This window comes from Canis lupus, chromosome 14, assembly GCF_003254725.2.
Source record: "Canis lupus dingo isolate Sandy chromosome 14, ASM325472v2, whole genome shotgun sequence".
NCBI lineage: Eukaryota > Metazoa > Chordata > Mammalia > Carnivora > Canidae > Canis > Canis lupus.
In genome coordinates this window covers 42352105-42367436 of record NC_064256.1, presented here as the reverse complement: position 1 = coordinate 42367436, position 15332 = coordinate 42352105, and the positions used below count along the sequence as shown (strand labels likewise).

At 38.1% G+C, this 15332-nt stretch overlaps 1 protein-coding gene and 1 long non-coding RNA gene across 9 annotated transcripts in view; one reads left to right on the top strand and one right to left on the bottom strand.

Moving 5' to 3' along the window:
* LOC112670651 (uncharacterized) overlaps positions 1-7682 on the top strand; it is a 55065-nt gene extending 47383 nt beyond the window's left edge. For 4 of the 6 annotated variants that reach the window (XR_007402077.1, XR_007402078.1, XR_003143107.3 and 1 more), the window contains one exon: positions 3118-7682. This is a non-coding gene — a long non-coding RNA (uncharacterized LOC112670651). The remainder of the gene's footprint in view (positions 1-3117) is intronic. The other 2 variants (XR_007402076.1, XR_004804535.2) reach the window with 2 other exon arrangements.
* Positions 1-15332, bottom strand: part of CHN2 (chimerin 2) — a 295899-nt gene that overhangs the window by 14930 nt on the left and 265637 nt on the right. For all 3 annotated transcript variants that reach the window (XM_025464493.3, XM_025464494.3, XM_025464495.3), the window contains one exon: positions 3287-3371. In XM_025464493.3, coding sequence (XP_025320278.1) covers positions 3287-3371 — 85 coding nt within the window. The remainder of the gene's footprint in view (positions 1-3286; positions 3372-15332) is intronic.

The following is a 15332-nucleotide window of genomic DNA, read 5'->3' as shown; positions in this document are numbered from 1 at the left end:
CCATTTCCTGGAGAGTTGCCCATAATTTCTAGTACCTTCCCTTTGTTGGGCAGTTTGGTTTGGCCATTTTTCTTTCTACTTGCCTTATTTTGACACCTGTGAGTGGAAATAATGTCTAACTAGACACCAGTGGGAGTACCTGAGAGTTTACAATTCAGAACAATGCCACATAACGTGATGATTAGAGTAATTATTTATAAAGCTCATATCAAGATCCAAAGCTAAAAAGGTACTTTAGTTCAATGAACACATTAAAAACCTTGTTAGCAGTTGGTATCCACTGACAGAATTTCTCTAATAATGACAAGACACAGTCTACAGTCTGGAAAATAAAAATTTAATGCTGAAGTTGTTCAAAGTTGATGTGCTGTCAATTCAAAACATATATACATATTACATACATATAATAATGAATATTGTCACCAGCTATTTAACAAAAAAGCACTTAACCATCCATACCAAGGATTCGAGAAAATCTAAACTTTCATAAAATCATCAAAAAATTTTTTGCAAAATCATTACATGGTTTTCATGTAATTTTTAGGCTGAGTTCTGTCCACCCTCCTTTCAAAGGAAAAACCAGTTCTAAATCATCTTGGTTTTATCAACATGAGAAATTCAACACAGCTCAAGTAAACTTCAGCGGTATTTTGATAGATCTATTTGTATATGTAAATTTGGGCAAAGTGAACCAAATAGAACTGGTTTGGTTTCTTGTTTGGATTCTCTTTTATAAAATAGGGATGATATTAGCATCTACTGCTAGGATTATTATAAGGATCAACTGAATTAATCTGTGTAAACTCTGAAGTGCAGTGAACATTACCTGCTAAGAGTTAAATAAAAAAAAAAAAAGCAAATTTGTGAGAAAATATAAGGATACCTGACCAGCTCTTCTTGTTATTTCCTTAGTAAGTTTTATTAAGTGTCATTGAAGACAAATTTTTAAAGTTGTGATAAAAGATACCTAACATGAATTTCACCATTTTAACCATTTCTGGGTGTACAGTTCAAGAGGCATTAAGTACCTTCACGTTGTGTGCAACTGTCACCACCATCCATCTCCAGAACCATCAGCTTCCAAAACTGAAACTCTACTCGTTAAACAGTAACTCCCCAGACCCTCCTTCCCCTGGCAACCACATTCTACTTTCCATTTCTATGAATTTGATTACTGGAAAGTGAAAATCATATAAGTGGAATCATTAGCATTTGTCCTTTTGTGACTGGCTTATTTTGCTTAGCAGGATGTCCTTAAGGTTCGTTAGTATTACAAGATATGACAGGATTTCCTTCCTTTTTAAGGCTGGATGATACCCCATGGTATTGACATAGCACATTTTGTTTTATCTATTGATGGATACTTGGGTTGCTTCTACCTTTTGGCTACTGTGAATAGTGCTGTTATAAACACAGGTGGACAAATACCTGTTTGAGTGCCTGCTTTCAGTTTTTTTGGATAGAGACTCAGAAGTGGAATTGCTGGATTATGTGATGATTCTATTTTTAATTTCCATATAAACTCCATTTTAAGATCTGAAGCAGCAGCATTTTTTGTTAGAGTTGTAATGACATTTTGTTAAAATTAATGTGTTTTACAATATATAAAAATATTCAGTATTTGCAAACTACTATAACTCCATATGCTATAAATAAAGTCTAGTTCATTTTAAAAAATACTTAAAATATGGAAAACAATGATCAGGTTTTGATTTTCCTGCTGCTCAGAGGAAATTGTGAGGCCAAACAGTGGCCACTAGAGAATATTAACATTATAACCTCAGAATATGTTTAATTAAAAAAAAAAAAAACAGAAAAAACAAACCCTTTTTATCCCAGAGAAGGTTGCTATTCACAGCTAATCCAAATTCTAGAGTTTTGTTCTCATAATATTGTCTTTGGACCAATTTGCTGCTCAATTTGGTTAATATCCGCAATGAGAATATTTCTGGTAGGTATAATCTGGACAGCCTGAATTAATTACCACTGGGTGATTCAGATGGTCTACCATTTTAATCAGTGGTTGAGCTGTGAGATGCTTTGTAACTCCCAGGTGAGTAAGTCTTTTGTATTCATTGGGGTATCTGGAACATTCCTAGAGAGGCTGTCTCTGAGCCTGTTTGCTGCTTGTCTCATCTGTGATGGGGGCAGGTAGCGGTAAATCACATACACAACCAATACTTGAACCTCCAGGTACCACTACCGGTTGTATCTACACAGTAGAAGCTAAGGTGGCTTCTTCTGAGCAGAGAAAGTATTTAAGATCTCACAGTCCTTTGAGCCAAAATGGGCAGTATGGTAAAATAGATTATCTTAACGTAGTATCATTAGCTTATTTTATTTTAAATGCTCTGTAAGAATTTTTTAAAAAAATCATTCCCTAGCAAGGAAGAAATCAATCATGGTGTTGGTGGAAACCCAATCAGTATAGCACAGGAGGCTATTCTTGCTCCTGGCCAGGACTGCTTGCCAGAAAAAGTGTGGTGAGATGAATTAGGAAGCCACACTTGTTACACACTAGTTTGGCAATTCTTTGCTCTTTTGTTAGCTGTATTTTAATAAGATGTGTTATGTGCCATTAACACTGGGTGTGTGTGCCCAGTTCTAGGTGGAAAAACACCCAGGGTTTCAAAATGCTTTGAAAATATGTGATATCCAATCAAGGTCTTTAGTTGCACAGCTAATCTGATAGCAGAGAAATTCTGAGCATGGGTTCTGGAGCTGAATAAATTTTCCACCACTTACTATGTGGCCAAGAGCAATTAACAACTACCTTTAAGCCTCAGTTTCTTCATCTGTTCAGTGGGGAGAATAATTGTACCTCTTTAAGGTCTGTTGGTGAGGCTAAATGGCATGATAAATAGAAAGTGCTCAACTCAATGCCTGGTGTGTGGCAACGGTTCGCCAGTATTTCTGTTTTCATGTCTTGCCTTTTGTAATAAAGTAGGGATGGGAAAGAAATGTGGTTTTTCTATCTTTGCCATTCCATTGGAATTGATTTATTTTTCTTTTAAGGACTGCTGCCTATTTTGGGTGGCAGGTAGGTTCATAAGGCAATGTACTTGCTTGGATGTTTTTCTTTTATTGCATAAACATGATATTCCCTTTTTGTTTCAGCAGACACCTAGAACAGTTCTCCATTAAGCACAGAGATGACTTGAACCTTCCAGAAAGCCAGACTTTTGAATAATCTGGATCTGTTTCCCACCTCTGGAGAAATGATCTCCAGCTCAACATTATGTCACTTGATATAATTAGAAAAGGATGAAGAAAGTTCTGTGTCTACCTGAGCACCGAACCCCTTGGGCAATGAGCCCCCACATGAAGTTGGCACAGTATTCACACCAGTGCGGGCCTCGGAATGTATGGACCTGTGATTCAAAAAGAAGAAAAATGTCAGAAAATTCACTTATTTGAAGGCAGGTGGCCTTGGACATGAAACACATAGATGACATCAAGAAACAAGGACTTCAGTGGGAGTGAGATCCCTCACTGGGCCTTTTTTTTTTTTCCAGTGAGGTGGAGTTACAAACAGACCTGAGAAAACAGAGATATCCTTTGATCTCTGAAAATCCTCCACCGATCCACCATGCCTCAGGCCAGAATCAGAAAGGAATGTGGAGCAACAGTAAGATTATAGGGCCATGCCATCAGCTAAGGAATGAGACTCTCACCACCCCAAACAAAGCACTGTGTGGATAAACCCAAGATAGCCCAGGCCGGTCACCATAACCTGCGTTTAACTCAGCAAGTTCTGGAAGGCAGAACTCAATTACTGTATCCTTTTGACCAAAGTTGCTCCCTGTGTAGAAGATCAGACAGGTATAAATAAGATATGATTATGGGAAAATTAGAAGGTTCCAAGGCTTTGAATCACTTCCAAAAAAGAACAAATGAAACCAAACCTAAAACCAAAAACCAGGCTTTAAAAAAATGAGGGAGTTAGCTAAAATGAAAGCCACCAATAAGGTCTACTGAATTTCCTTCCCCAGAGACAGGGTCTGGATTCAGCACACCAGGTGTGGCCTGTAGGTGTGGCCAATAGGTGTGTAACCAACAAGTCCCTTCTGATTGGCCCAGGTGCAAGTCTCATTGGTTGGTGTCCTAGCCAGCTAAATATTTTGAGTATTATGAAGTAAGGCTGGTTTTATCTCTAATTATTCAGATACAGGTCCTCTTGTGACAAGACCATGTATTAAGTCACGAATTAAAATAAAAGCAAAACTAAACAAAAATACATATCTCTAGCACCAGCGAGCTTCAAGACACAGACTAGGAGATTCCTTGAAAGCAAGTGTGGCCATGGTAAGCCAAAAACCACCAAGGCAGTCTACTTGGAAACATACAAACCCATGTGTAAATGTTCTGAATTTTTACAAAATTGAAACATTATGAGCCATTACTAAGGACTTTGAAAGTTTTAAGCCTCCATTAACAAATAAAAGAAATACAGACGATAATTATCTTTTTCACAGACTGGGAGGCCAGTATGCTACTTTTAAAAGATTTTTATTTTTTTAAAATTTAAATTCAATTAACATACAGTGTATTATTATTTGTTTCAGAGGTAGAGTTCAGTAATTCAGTATGCTACTTTTACTTAACACAAAAAAAATAGGAGTATAACAACTACGGATGCAATTTGGGAAGATGCTCATCAGAGCTTTACTTAAAAAAAAGCATCAATTTGAGATCTTTATCTATGTATGCCACTAATTATATACATAAAGTGCAAACAAAACAGACCTGGTTCCCTCCTTCTGGAACTTAAAGATTTATAAAAGCAGAGAGAGTAAGCAAGTTAAAAAAATCAAAAGAACCAACTTATAACCATGGTTTCTCTGCAGCAAAACTAAGTTTTGGTATTTTAGTTTGTCACATGCAAACTGTCCAGTATACTATTTCTGCTTTGAAAAAACAATGGAAAAAAAAAAAAAACCCTCTCAGAATTGTTTTTACTAAAATTGGCTAATTGTGCTGTAAGGAAATGGCACTAAGATATGACAAAGCCTTCTTGTAGGAATGCAGAGAATCTATCCCAGGGAGTGCTTGCACTTGCAGAGAGCCAAGATACCATGGTTCATTTAGAGGCCCCCTCAGATTAAACGTGGTCCTAGAAGAATCCCTCAGTAAGGGGTTCTATTGGCAGTTGAACATTTTCTAAATTTAGCAATCAAAGGTTTCTTTTTTTCTTTTAAAGATTTTATTTATTTATTCATGACAGACACACACAGAGAGAGAGAGAGAGAGAGAGAGAGGCAGAGACACAGACAGAAGGAGAAGCAGGCTCCATGCAGGGAGCCCGACGTGGGACTTGATCCTAGGACTCCAGGATCATGCCCTGGGCCAAAGGCAGGCGCTAAACCACTGAGCCACCCAGGGATCCCCTCAAAGGTTTCTTAATATTGTTTTACTAGGAAGCCTCCAAAAGGATGGGGCTGGTTAATTATGGCAACAAAACTGACTATTAAGATACTGTTGAAATTGCAAGACCAATAAAATAAAATAAGATCATACAACTCTGAAAGAGAAGGAAACAATGTGTGGAAAGGGCTAACAAAAAGTTGTAACTAGAGACACAATAGAGGCCCTATGTTATCCACAGTCATCAGAAAAGCTTCTCTTGGAAGGTGAACTCATGCTTCTTGAAGCAGGGGAAGAGCCAGTCTGGTAGGGGCAGAGTTAGAGAACATTCCAGGCAGAAGGAATCTATGGGGGCCCTGTAGGACCAAGAGCTTGGTGTGACTAAGGAATGGGAAAGCCAGAGTGGCCAGAATGCTAGAGGGAGAGGAGAGAATCTGGCTGAGGTTGAAAGAAGGAAAGGTTTTATTAAGGAGTATAGATTTTCTTTTAATCTAAGTCTAATAAGAAGCTCTTGAAAAAAAATAAAAAAAAAGAAGCTCTTGAAGGACTTTAAGTAGGAAGATAATTTTTTTTTTAAAGATGTTCTGACCACCATGTTGAAAATGGATGGGAGAGTATTCATAGTGACAGGGATTCAGGAACTGGATAGTAGTTTCTGGTTGAGAAATGATAGAGGCCAAGATCAGGCTGCTGGAGATGGAGATGGGAAGTGGATGGATTTGAGGCATATTTTTAAGAAGACTTCATTAGACTTTATAATAGAGTAAATATGATTCTTTGAGAGAAAAAGGAATGAAGAATGACTTCTAGATTCTAGCTTTAGAAATCAGGTGGATGGGGATATCATTTGCTAAGATAAGGAAGACACTCTTTTGGGGGTAAATTCAAGGCTTCAGCTCTGGAGAGTTTAAACTTAAATGTGTTGAGAGCAGGAATTCACACATAATTAATAGCTAGAGGAAGAGTGAGGGCTGGAGGCATATATCTGGCCACCCCTGACAAATATGGTACTTAAAATTGTGTAAATGGATAAAAATTCTTAGGGATAGAGAGTAGAAAATGAAGAAAATAGAGCTCAAACCAAGTCCTCTGTGCTCCAACACTAGGAAGCAAGAGAGTCAAATGCTTCAGAAGGAAAAAGGTGAAGAGTATTTTAGGGAAGCAGTAGTCAACCATGTTCAATTCTGGGAAGAGGGCCAAGTTAAATGAGGACTGAACAGTGATTCAGACACATGAAGTTGTTACTAACCTTTGCAAGAGCAGTTTCTCTGGATTGGTGAGGGCAAAATTCATACTTTAGTGACATGAAGAATAAATGGGACATATGGAAGTGGAGAAATGTGGAGGCAAATTTTTTAAGAAGTTTGCCTATGATGTCCAGCAGAGCAATGAAATGGCCTCAGGGAGATATGGGGTCAAGGGAGGATTTTTTTTTTTTAATAAAAGATGGGAGACATTAGGGCATGTTCACTTGTGGATGGAATTGATGCAATATATATGAGAGACTGGAAATGAAGAAGAGAGGGAAGTGAAGGGGTGATCTTGAAAAGCTGAGAGATGCAGGGTTTAGGTCATATATGGAAGCAATATTCAAAAAGAGAAACAGTTGAGATCTTTTTAGAATTAGTAAAAGCACATCTTCAGATTCAGTAAAGCTAAATGAGACTCAAACATAATAAATTTAAAAATAACCTAACCTATACAGATTATATAGAAACTGTAGAATACTAAAGGGCAAGCAAAGTCCGAAAAAAACAAACAAACAAAAAACAAAACCCCAAACCAAAATCAAAACAAAACAAAACCCTAACAGGTTATTTTTGCAAAAGGACAGCAATTATGATGAAAACAGTTCTCTTCAGCAAAAAGAAGCTAGTAGGTTATGGAAAAATTTCTGCAAAGTGCTCAGAGAAAATTACTACAAACCTAACTTTTATACCCAGCTAATTACCATTCAAGAGTGAGGATGAAGGATGAAGTAAAGATATTTTCCAGACAAATGTCATGAGTATTCACTCATAGATCCTCATTCTGAGAAACAGAATAAAACATGTATGTCTGAGGGAAGCATACTGAACCTGTGGAAAAGAACAGGATTCAAGAAGCCATGGTGAGCAAGAAATTGGCAATAAGGGTCAATCTAATCAAGCTCTGTCTGCATGAAATAATAACAAGATGACTAATTTCAGGGGACTTAAAAACAAACTGAAAAAATGGCATGAAAGACTGGAGAGGTTTAAAAATGTTAAAGCATTCTATGGTTCTCATAATTTGGAGTATGTAAGTAAAGCTGCTAATTGAGGAAGATTTCAAGTTAATTACACATGTATTACAATTTTGAGTATATGCAGAAAGAGTGGGATGGAATGTATAAAATGCATAAGGGAAAAGAAATAAAGATTTTATGGTGCCAATAAAGAGCAAGAAGGAAGAACACAAAGCCATAAAAAAGCACAGTAAGTACAGGGGGAAAAAAGAAGAAAAGTCCTTATACATATCTCTCTCTTTTTAAAATATTTTATTTATTTATTCATGAGAGACAGAGAGAAAGGCAAAGGGAGAAGCAGGATCCCTGCAGAGCAGGAAGCCTGACATGGGAGTTGATCCCAGGACTCCGAGATCATAACCTGAGCAGAAGGCAGACATTTAACTAAGTCACACAGGCGCCCCTCCTTATACATTTCTAATCATAATACATATCAATGGCTCTAATATCAAATAAAAGACAGAAATTTTCAGATATTCAAAAATCTTTGCAAGAAACACAATGCATAATATAATAGAAATGTTGAAAGTGAAGGAATAGAAAAAAACATGTGTAGCAAATGCTAGCCCACAGAAACTCCAAATAAATATCCTGATAAAAATATACTTCCTTTATTAGTGATAAAGATGGTATTTATATAATAATTAGAGATTTAATTTTACTGTAAAAGTATAATAATCCTAACCTGTTATGCACATGGTCTCAAAAAATATAAAGCAAAAGTGGAAAGAATTACAAGGAGAGATTGACAAATCCATAATCATAATGATTTTTTAACATCTGTTCACAGAAATTAATAGATCAAATAGATAAAGTTAATATACTGGCTGTAAAAGGGGCCTCATACCCAACAATTCATAGAATATGTACTCTTTTAAAACAATGCATGAAATGTTTATGCAAACTGACCACTAACCAAGCCTCAACATATAGAAGGAATCAATATGATAGAGATGGACTGTTCTGACTACAATTCAATAAAATTAAAGACCAATAGTAGCCCAGCCAAACCCAAGTGTATTTGGAAACTTAAAATAATTCTAAAATTCAGCAAAGAATATCTTAATAGAAATGACAAAATATTTGAAATTGAAAGACAAAACACTCCTTATGGGGTACAGAAACTTTAAGTGCATATGTTAAAAAATAAGGTTGAATTTTTTTTTAAAGGTTGAACATTAGCAAACTAAGTATACTATTTAGGAAGCTAGAAAAATAACAAAGTGAGACAAAAAATAATAAAGATTACTGCCAAATATAATGAGATGGGAAGAAAAGATAAAAAGAATTTTAAAAGTAAGGTGATTTTAAAAGATTTCTAAAATAGGCAAACCTTAGGCAAGAATGATCAAGAAGAAAAACACAAGTGATAAAGAGAACTTAATGCAAACACAGTGAAGATATGAAATATAAATCTTGAGAATACTAGTTTAATACTAACAAAATTATAAGTTTTATGACATGGATAATTTTCTTAAAGTATATCAGATTTCTAAAATAGGCAAACCTTAGGCAAGAATGATCAAGAAGAAAAACACAAGTGATAAAGAGAACTTAATGCAAACACAGTGAAGATATGAAATATAAATCTTGAGAATACTAGTTTAATACTAACAAAATTATAAGTTTTATGACATGGATAATTTTCTTTTTTTTTTTTTTTTTTTTTTGACATGGATAATTTTCTTAAAGTATATCAGTTATAGCCTGGGTGGCTCAGTGGTTGGGCATCTGCCTTTGGCTCAGGGCGTGATACTGGAGTCCCGTGATACTGGGATCCAGGGCCACACTGGGCTCCCTGCAGGGAGCCTGCTTCTCCCTCTGCTTATGTCTTTGCCTCTTTCTCTCTCTGTGTCTCTCATGAATAAATAAATAAAATCTTTTTTTTAAAAAAAGAGTATCAGTTATAAAAAATGACCCCAGATAATATAGAAAACCTAAATTCAATTACATCCATTAAGTAATTACATCTAAAGTAAAATTTCTACCGTCAAATATTTAAAGGTCCCAAATGATTTTAATGTGATCAATCCTTAACAAACGAATCATCTCTAACCAATATAGATTATTCCAGACTGGAGAGAAAAAAAAAGAAAAAAAGGTCCGGAATTCACTTTATGAATACAATCTTGACTCAAAAACTATACAAGAGCATGAAAGTAAGATTATAGGTCAATTTCAATTATGACTATAAATGTAAAAATCCTAAAAGAGAGAGAGAGAGGGAGAGAGATCCTACTGAATGCAGCAGTATTATTTTAAAATCTCATGACCAAGGGGGGCTTATTTCAGGAATTTAAGGTAGATGACATCTCACTAGACTTCACCACAATAACAAGAGAGAGAGAAACCACCTAATCATTTCAAAAATTAGAATACCACAGTCAATAAAATTCAACATCTATTCATAACAATAGTACTTAGCATACTAGGCATAGAGGGAACTCTTCTAAAAATAATTGATTAGAGGTATCTCTGATACACACATAATAGTCATCACATTTAAAGAGGAATCATTAGAATAATTTCCTTTAAAGTCAGCAAAAAGATAAGGCTGTCTATGAATGCTTCTCTTGAGCATTACCCTGCAGAGTTTAGCCAGCATAATAAAACAAGACAAAGAAATATATAATTGAAAGAAGAAAGAGGGCATCAAATTTGCTTATTATATATAAGAGCAATATGAAGAAATCAGTATTACTATTCATGAGCAATAACTCATTTTACTGACAATAAAATTAGACTCCATTTAAACAAAATCTAAAATAATTAGAAAATAAACACAGGACAATATAAGAAGAGAAATATTCTATATTCATGTATAGCAATGCTTAATATCATAAATATGTCAATTATACTCCAAATAAATCTATAAATCCAATACAATCTCAGTCAAAATCTCTATGGTGCTTTTCACAACACCTGACAAGATGGCCCTATTCTTCACATGGAAGAATAAAGCCAAAAGACTAGCCATGATAATTTTGAATAAGGAGGAGAATATAGGGAAAACACATCTGACCATATATCGAGACTTCTATAGTTACAAAAAAGTAAAACACTACAGGATGGACAGACCAGTGGTAAAGAGCAGAAAAGCCAGGGACTAAGTCACACATATGTGGAGAATTGGTTTATCTCCAAAGCGGCATTACAAATCAGTGGGAAAAGGATGTCGGCAAGATGAATTATTTCTTATTTCATCCACCTATCCACCCACTCACTATTCACTCATTTATTCCATACCTTACCTGCTGATTGCCTACTTTGAACCTGGCACTGCACTAGTCTTTGGATATACAAAGTTAAATCAGGAGAGCACAGACCTCCCTGCACTCAAGGATCTCATCAATAAGAATCAACAGGCAACCTAAATAATTATCCTATGGCAGTCTAATGGAGATTATAATACATTCTTTCTGAGAAGTCTGGGGAAAATGATCATTGAACTGGGTTTTGGAGGATGGATAGGAGTTCACCAGATTGGGAAAGATGGAGTTTGGTGGGGAAGTAGTGTTGACTGGGGTGGCAGATGACTTAAGGAGGACATTACAAGAAGAGAAAATGGCATGGCCAGAGGCCAGTGAGGGTGGGTTTGGTTTTTGAAAGGCATTCTTTCCTTGCTGGTCATGCAAAAAAGGAGTGACGAATTTTTTTCTGGAACATCACCAGTGGATAAGAAATTGCATGGGAAATATCTCCATACTTTGGGGTAAAAATGAAAATAACAATATTTAGAAATTTGGAGACTAGCTATAATGTTTACTTGACGTAGACAAAATAGAAATTAGGTTCTTGAATGCTTCAGGAAAAATCCAGGAAATTCCAGCCATACATTTTCTAAAATTTCACTTTTTGTCAATAGTTTTTAAAATAATTATGCATATCAAAATTGCATTTAATGCTTATTAGCCCTGCCCATATTTCCCAACATCATTTCTCATCGAGATAGCCCTACTGCCTTCTATCTCATTTCTCCAGCCAAACGCAGACAGATATTTTTTGAATAGCCAATAACTTCTGTGTCCCCACAAATCCACATTCCCACAGAAATAAAAAAAAATGGGGACCGAGGGGAACGTAAAGTTAGTTAAACATTATTTTAGGCCCACTGCCTAACTTCCTCTTTGTGATGGGCCACTGTTTATTTTCATGGCTGATATATTGTTCAATTTTCTTTAGAGTCCACAAGGACAATCTCTAAACAGTAGGCTCCATGTACAGCTGAGGTCACTCTCTGAACGCATTTTATTTGGGGTTGAGTTATGATGGCGACTCTCCCGATGAAATACCCCATATCTTGAAAAATCACTGATCAGCTTTTTCCATTCTGTGAAGTTTACTGATTTTCAAGAATATCTTTTCAGAAAAAAAAAAAAAAAAAAGAACATTTTGCAAACTTTACGGCAGTAACTAAAATACCCTAGACAGGAAGAAAATACCCCAGACAGGAAGAATGTCTGTCCAAGACCATTATACTGGGCATGGTCTGCCTGGAATTCCAAAACCACACCAAACAGAAAAAGATGATATTACAGGAGATAAGGTATGTTTGACAAATAGCCCAGGAATGGCCACTTAGTGAAAACAAGAGCCAGAGTTGTGAAGAAAAATCTCAGGCGTTTAGCGAGTATCCTCTGACTTGACTCTAAATGAGCAGGATGTTATTTGTCTCACATCTGCTGAATCTGGAAGGCGGTATTCCCTGATGGTTTCATAACAAGCATGTTTTGATGGGTCAATGTAGACACCATCCAAGTGTGTAATCAGCTCAGACCAGGTTCTAGACTGTAAGTAAAAGAAAGTGCTATTTGTGATGTGCTACAGTTGAGAAATTTTGCGTTTCTTTGTCAGTGAGCATCGAGATTTCTGAACCTTGGCACTATGAACATTTTGGGCTGGATAAATCTTTGTCGTTGGACGATGTTTAGCAGCACCCCTGGCCTCTACCCACTAGATGCCAGGAGCACCCCTCAGCTAGAACAACCATAAATGCCTCTAGACTTTGCCAATACCCTGGGGGTGGGGGGAGGGCAAAAGTAACCCTGATAGACAGACAGGGTTTATAAACTAAAACCCTATCACCTCAGTTGGTCATTTTTAACTTTATTCTCTTACTTTGATGTAAAAATCAGGACTCTGGGTCCAAGGCAGTTTTGTCTTAGCTCCTTTATAATGCACAAAAGAGGAAACCAGAGGTGGCTAAAGTCACTTCCAACTACAAGTCATTGGGTTTTGGGTGTCATTGCCCTAGTTACCCGGAGGGCTGGAGGGCCGGCAGCTTGTCTGTGGTCAGCCGGAGGGTCAGCTCCAGTTGGCCTCCCGAGCTCAGCCAAGGGTCTTTCCTGTCCTTTACTGCTTTTCCCATAATCATGTGACATTGAACTCATGAGAAATTAGGTTAAACTTTGGACTTTTCCCTCTTGCAGGATCAGATGAAATACTGACCTTAAAGTGAAACTTCTCAGATGTAAGGGAAACAGCCGAGGGGAATTGCTCTGTCTGTGACAGGAGACTGGGTTGCCCTGAGAGGCCTGCTCAGCAGATGTTGCCAGAGAGCTGGGTTTCTCCACCAAGGCCCCACTCACTCCCAGATTTGTCTATTCAGCAGCTGTTCTCCTATCTTTAAAATAGGATCTAATGTCTAAAAAACTGCCACAGAACTTTTTGGGAATCCTCCCTACTGCCTAAAGTGATACATTCTTGCACTAACTAACTTCCTTTCAGGTTTATGAGGGTATCAGTGCCAACATTCCTCTGACACTTCCCTGCCCACCCTCCTAAAAACTTCTAGCGCTCCTCCATTGTCTAGTGCATGTCTCCTCAACCCCAGCGTTACTGATGCTCGGGCTGGGCACAACTCTTTGTGATGGGTCCTGTGCTGGGCACTGTAGGATATTTAGCAGGATCTCTGGCCTCTACATGATACCCCATTAGTACAGCCCAGTTGTAAGGATCAGAAATGTCTCTAGATGCTGCCCGATGCCCAAAGAGGAGCAAAACCATTCTGGTTAAAAACTGCCCATTAGAAGAAGAGCTCATATTCTTATGTCACCAACTGTCTGTTTGGTACCTAGTAGTGCCTGGCACATAACTGGCCCTCAGTCCATATTTGCTGAATAAAAAAATAAATGCTTGTCTAAATAGTTTCCTCTTCTTAGAACTTTGAAAAATACCCAACTAATATTTATAGTAATCTTTGGAGCTTTTATTTTTCTTCCCACAAAACACAAAAGGAGTATTTCTCTGGACTTAAAATGCTAGAATCAGCCATTTAGTCATTTAGAATAGCCCCTTTGAATTATATGTCCTTTGGCATGAAACAAAAGATAAAATTAATAACAGCTATGCACTTGATCAGACTCATCAGTACATGATTGATATTTGAGGACCAGCGTCACCACGTCATTTCCCTGGTGTGTGGCCTAAGCAAGGAGTCCCTCTTGGGTTTGCTGTCAAAAATCTATCCGCCTTCCACCAGACTCTGCCGTTGGAAAGACAGGCAAAATAGTGGAGACAAAGAAGGGCTAACACATGTTTATGAGGCCAAGGAGGATGAGACAAAGAGAGGGGTTTGCATATGGAAAGCAAAAATGTCTTGTTCCAAAGCAAATGACCACTGGGTTGATAAGAATGCAAAAAGCATGGGGCACCTGGGTGGCTCAGCCGTTGAGTGTCTGTCTTCGGCTTGGGGTGTGATCCTGGGGTCGGGATTGGGTCCTGCATTGGGCTTCTTGTGGGGAGCCTGCTTTTCCCTCTGCCTGTGTCTCTGCCTCTCTCTCTCTTTCTCTTTGTCTCTCATGAGTCAATGAATAAAATCTTCAAAGAAAAAAAAAACTAAAAAAAAAAAGGGCAATGATAATCAGAGAATTTGGAAATGGGCCACATCACTCACATGGGCTGGTGGTGGTGCTGCCACACCCTGGACAGGTGTCCTGGCTGTAGGTCCAGGACACACTCAGCCTCCCGAACTTCTGGCCTTGGAACCCAGGATCTTATGGGGTGGGTAGGCATGCACCGAAGGAACCTGCTGCAGGAGCATGTTTGTACACGTGGCATACCTGGGAATAGGGTGTACTGTGCAGCCTTGGTCCATGGAGAGTGGGAGGCATCAAAGGGTGTGTTGGGAAACCATTTCACTCATGTCCAAGACTGGGCCACATTTGAGAGTCACCGCACAAGAAGCTGAGACAAGAAGAGTAGGCCATGGCACGTGTCTCCTCCGCTTCCCCCGTGTGTAAGACACTGGGTAGCACTGGGTAGCACTAGGTACTGCTGAGTACTGCTACCCAGCAACACTGCTCAGCCTGACCCACTGGCCAAACAGGGAATGAGGACTGGCCTGGTGTACCTTGATATGGTCCCCCTCCCTGGCCCAATCTAGTGACCCTGATGAGGGCCTGCACCTGGAAGTACTTGAGCACAGCAAACGAAAGTGGGACAAGCCATGACCGAGGTCAAACTGTGCGGTGGGGTGGCGAGTGGGGAGACAGTCTCACTCAGGCAGGGCCAAGCAATGTCTGCTACACATGCTTTCCAGCAGTATTTACTGATGGCCTTCTCTGGGCCAGGCCCTGCTCTGGACATAGGGGTGTGAATCCTATGTCCCAGGAGTGAGTGTTTCCAGCTGGTAAAGGGAAAGCAAGCACACAAGTAAATGTGTAGCGTGCTAGTGGTGGGTGCTATGGAGTAAAGTAAAGCT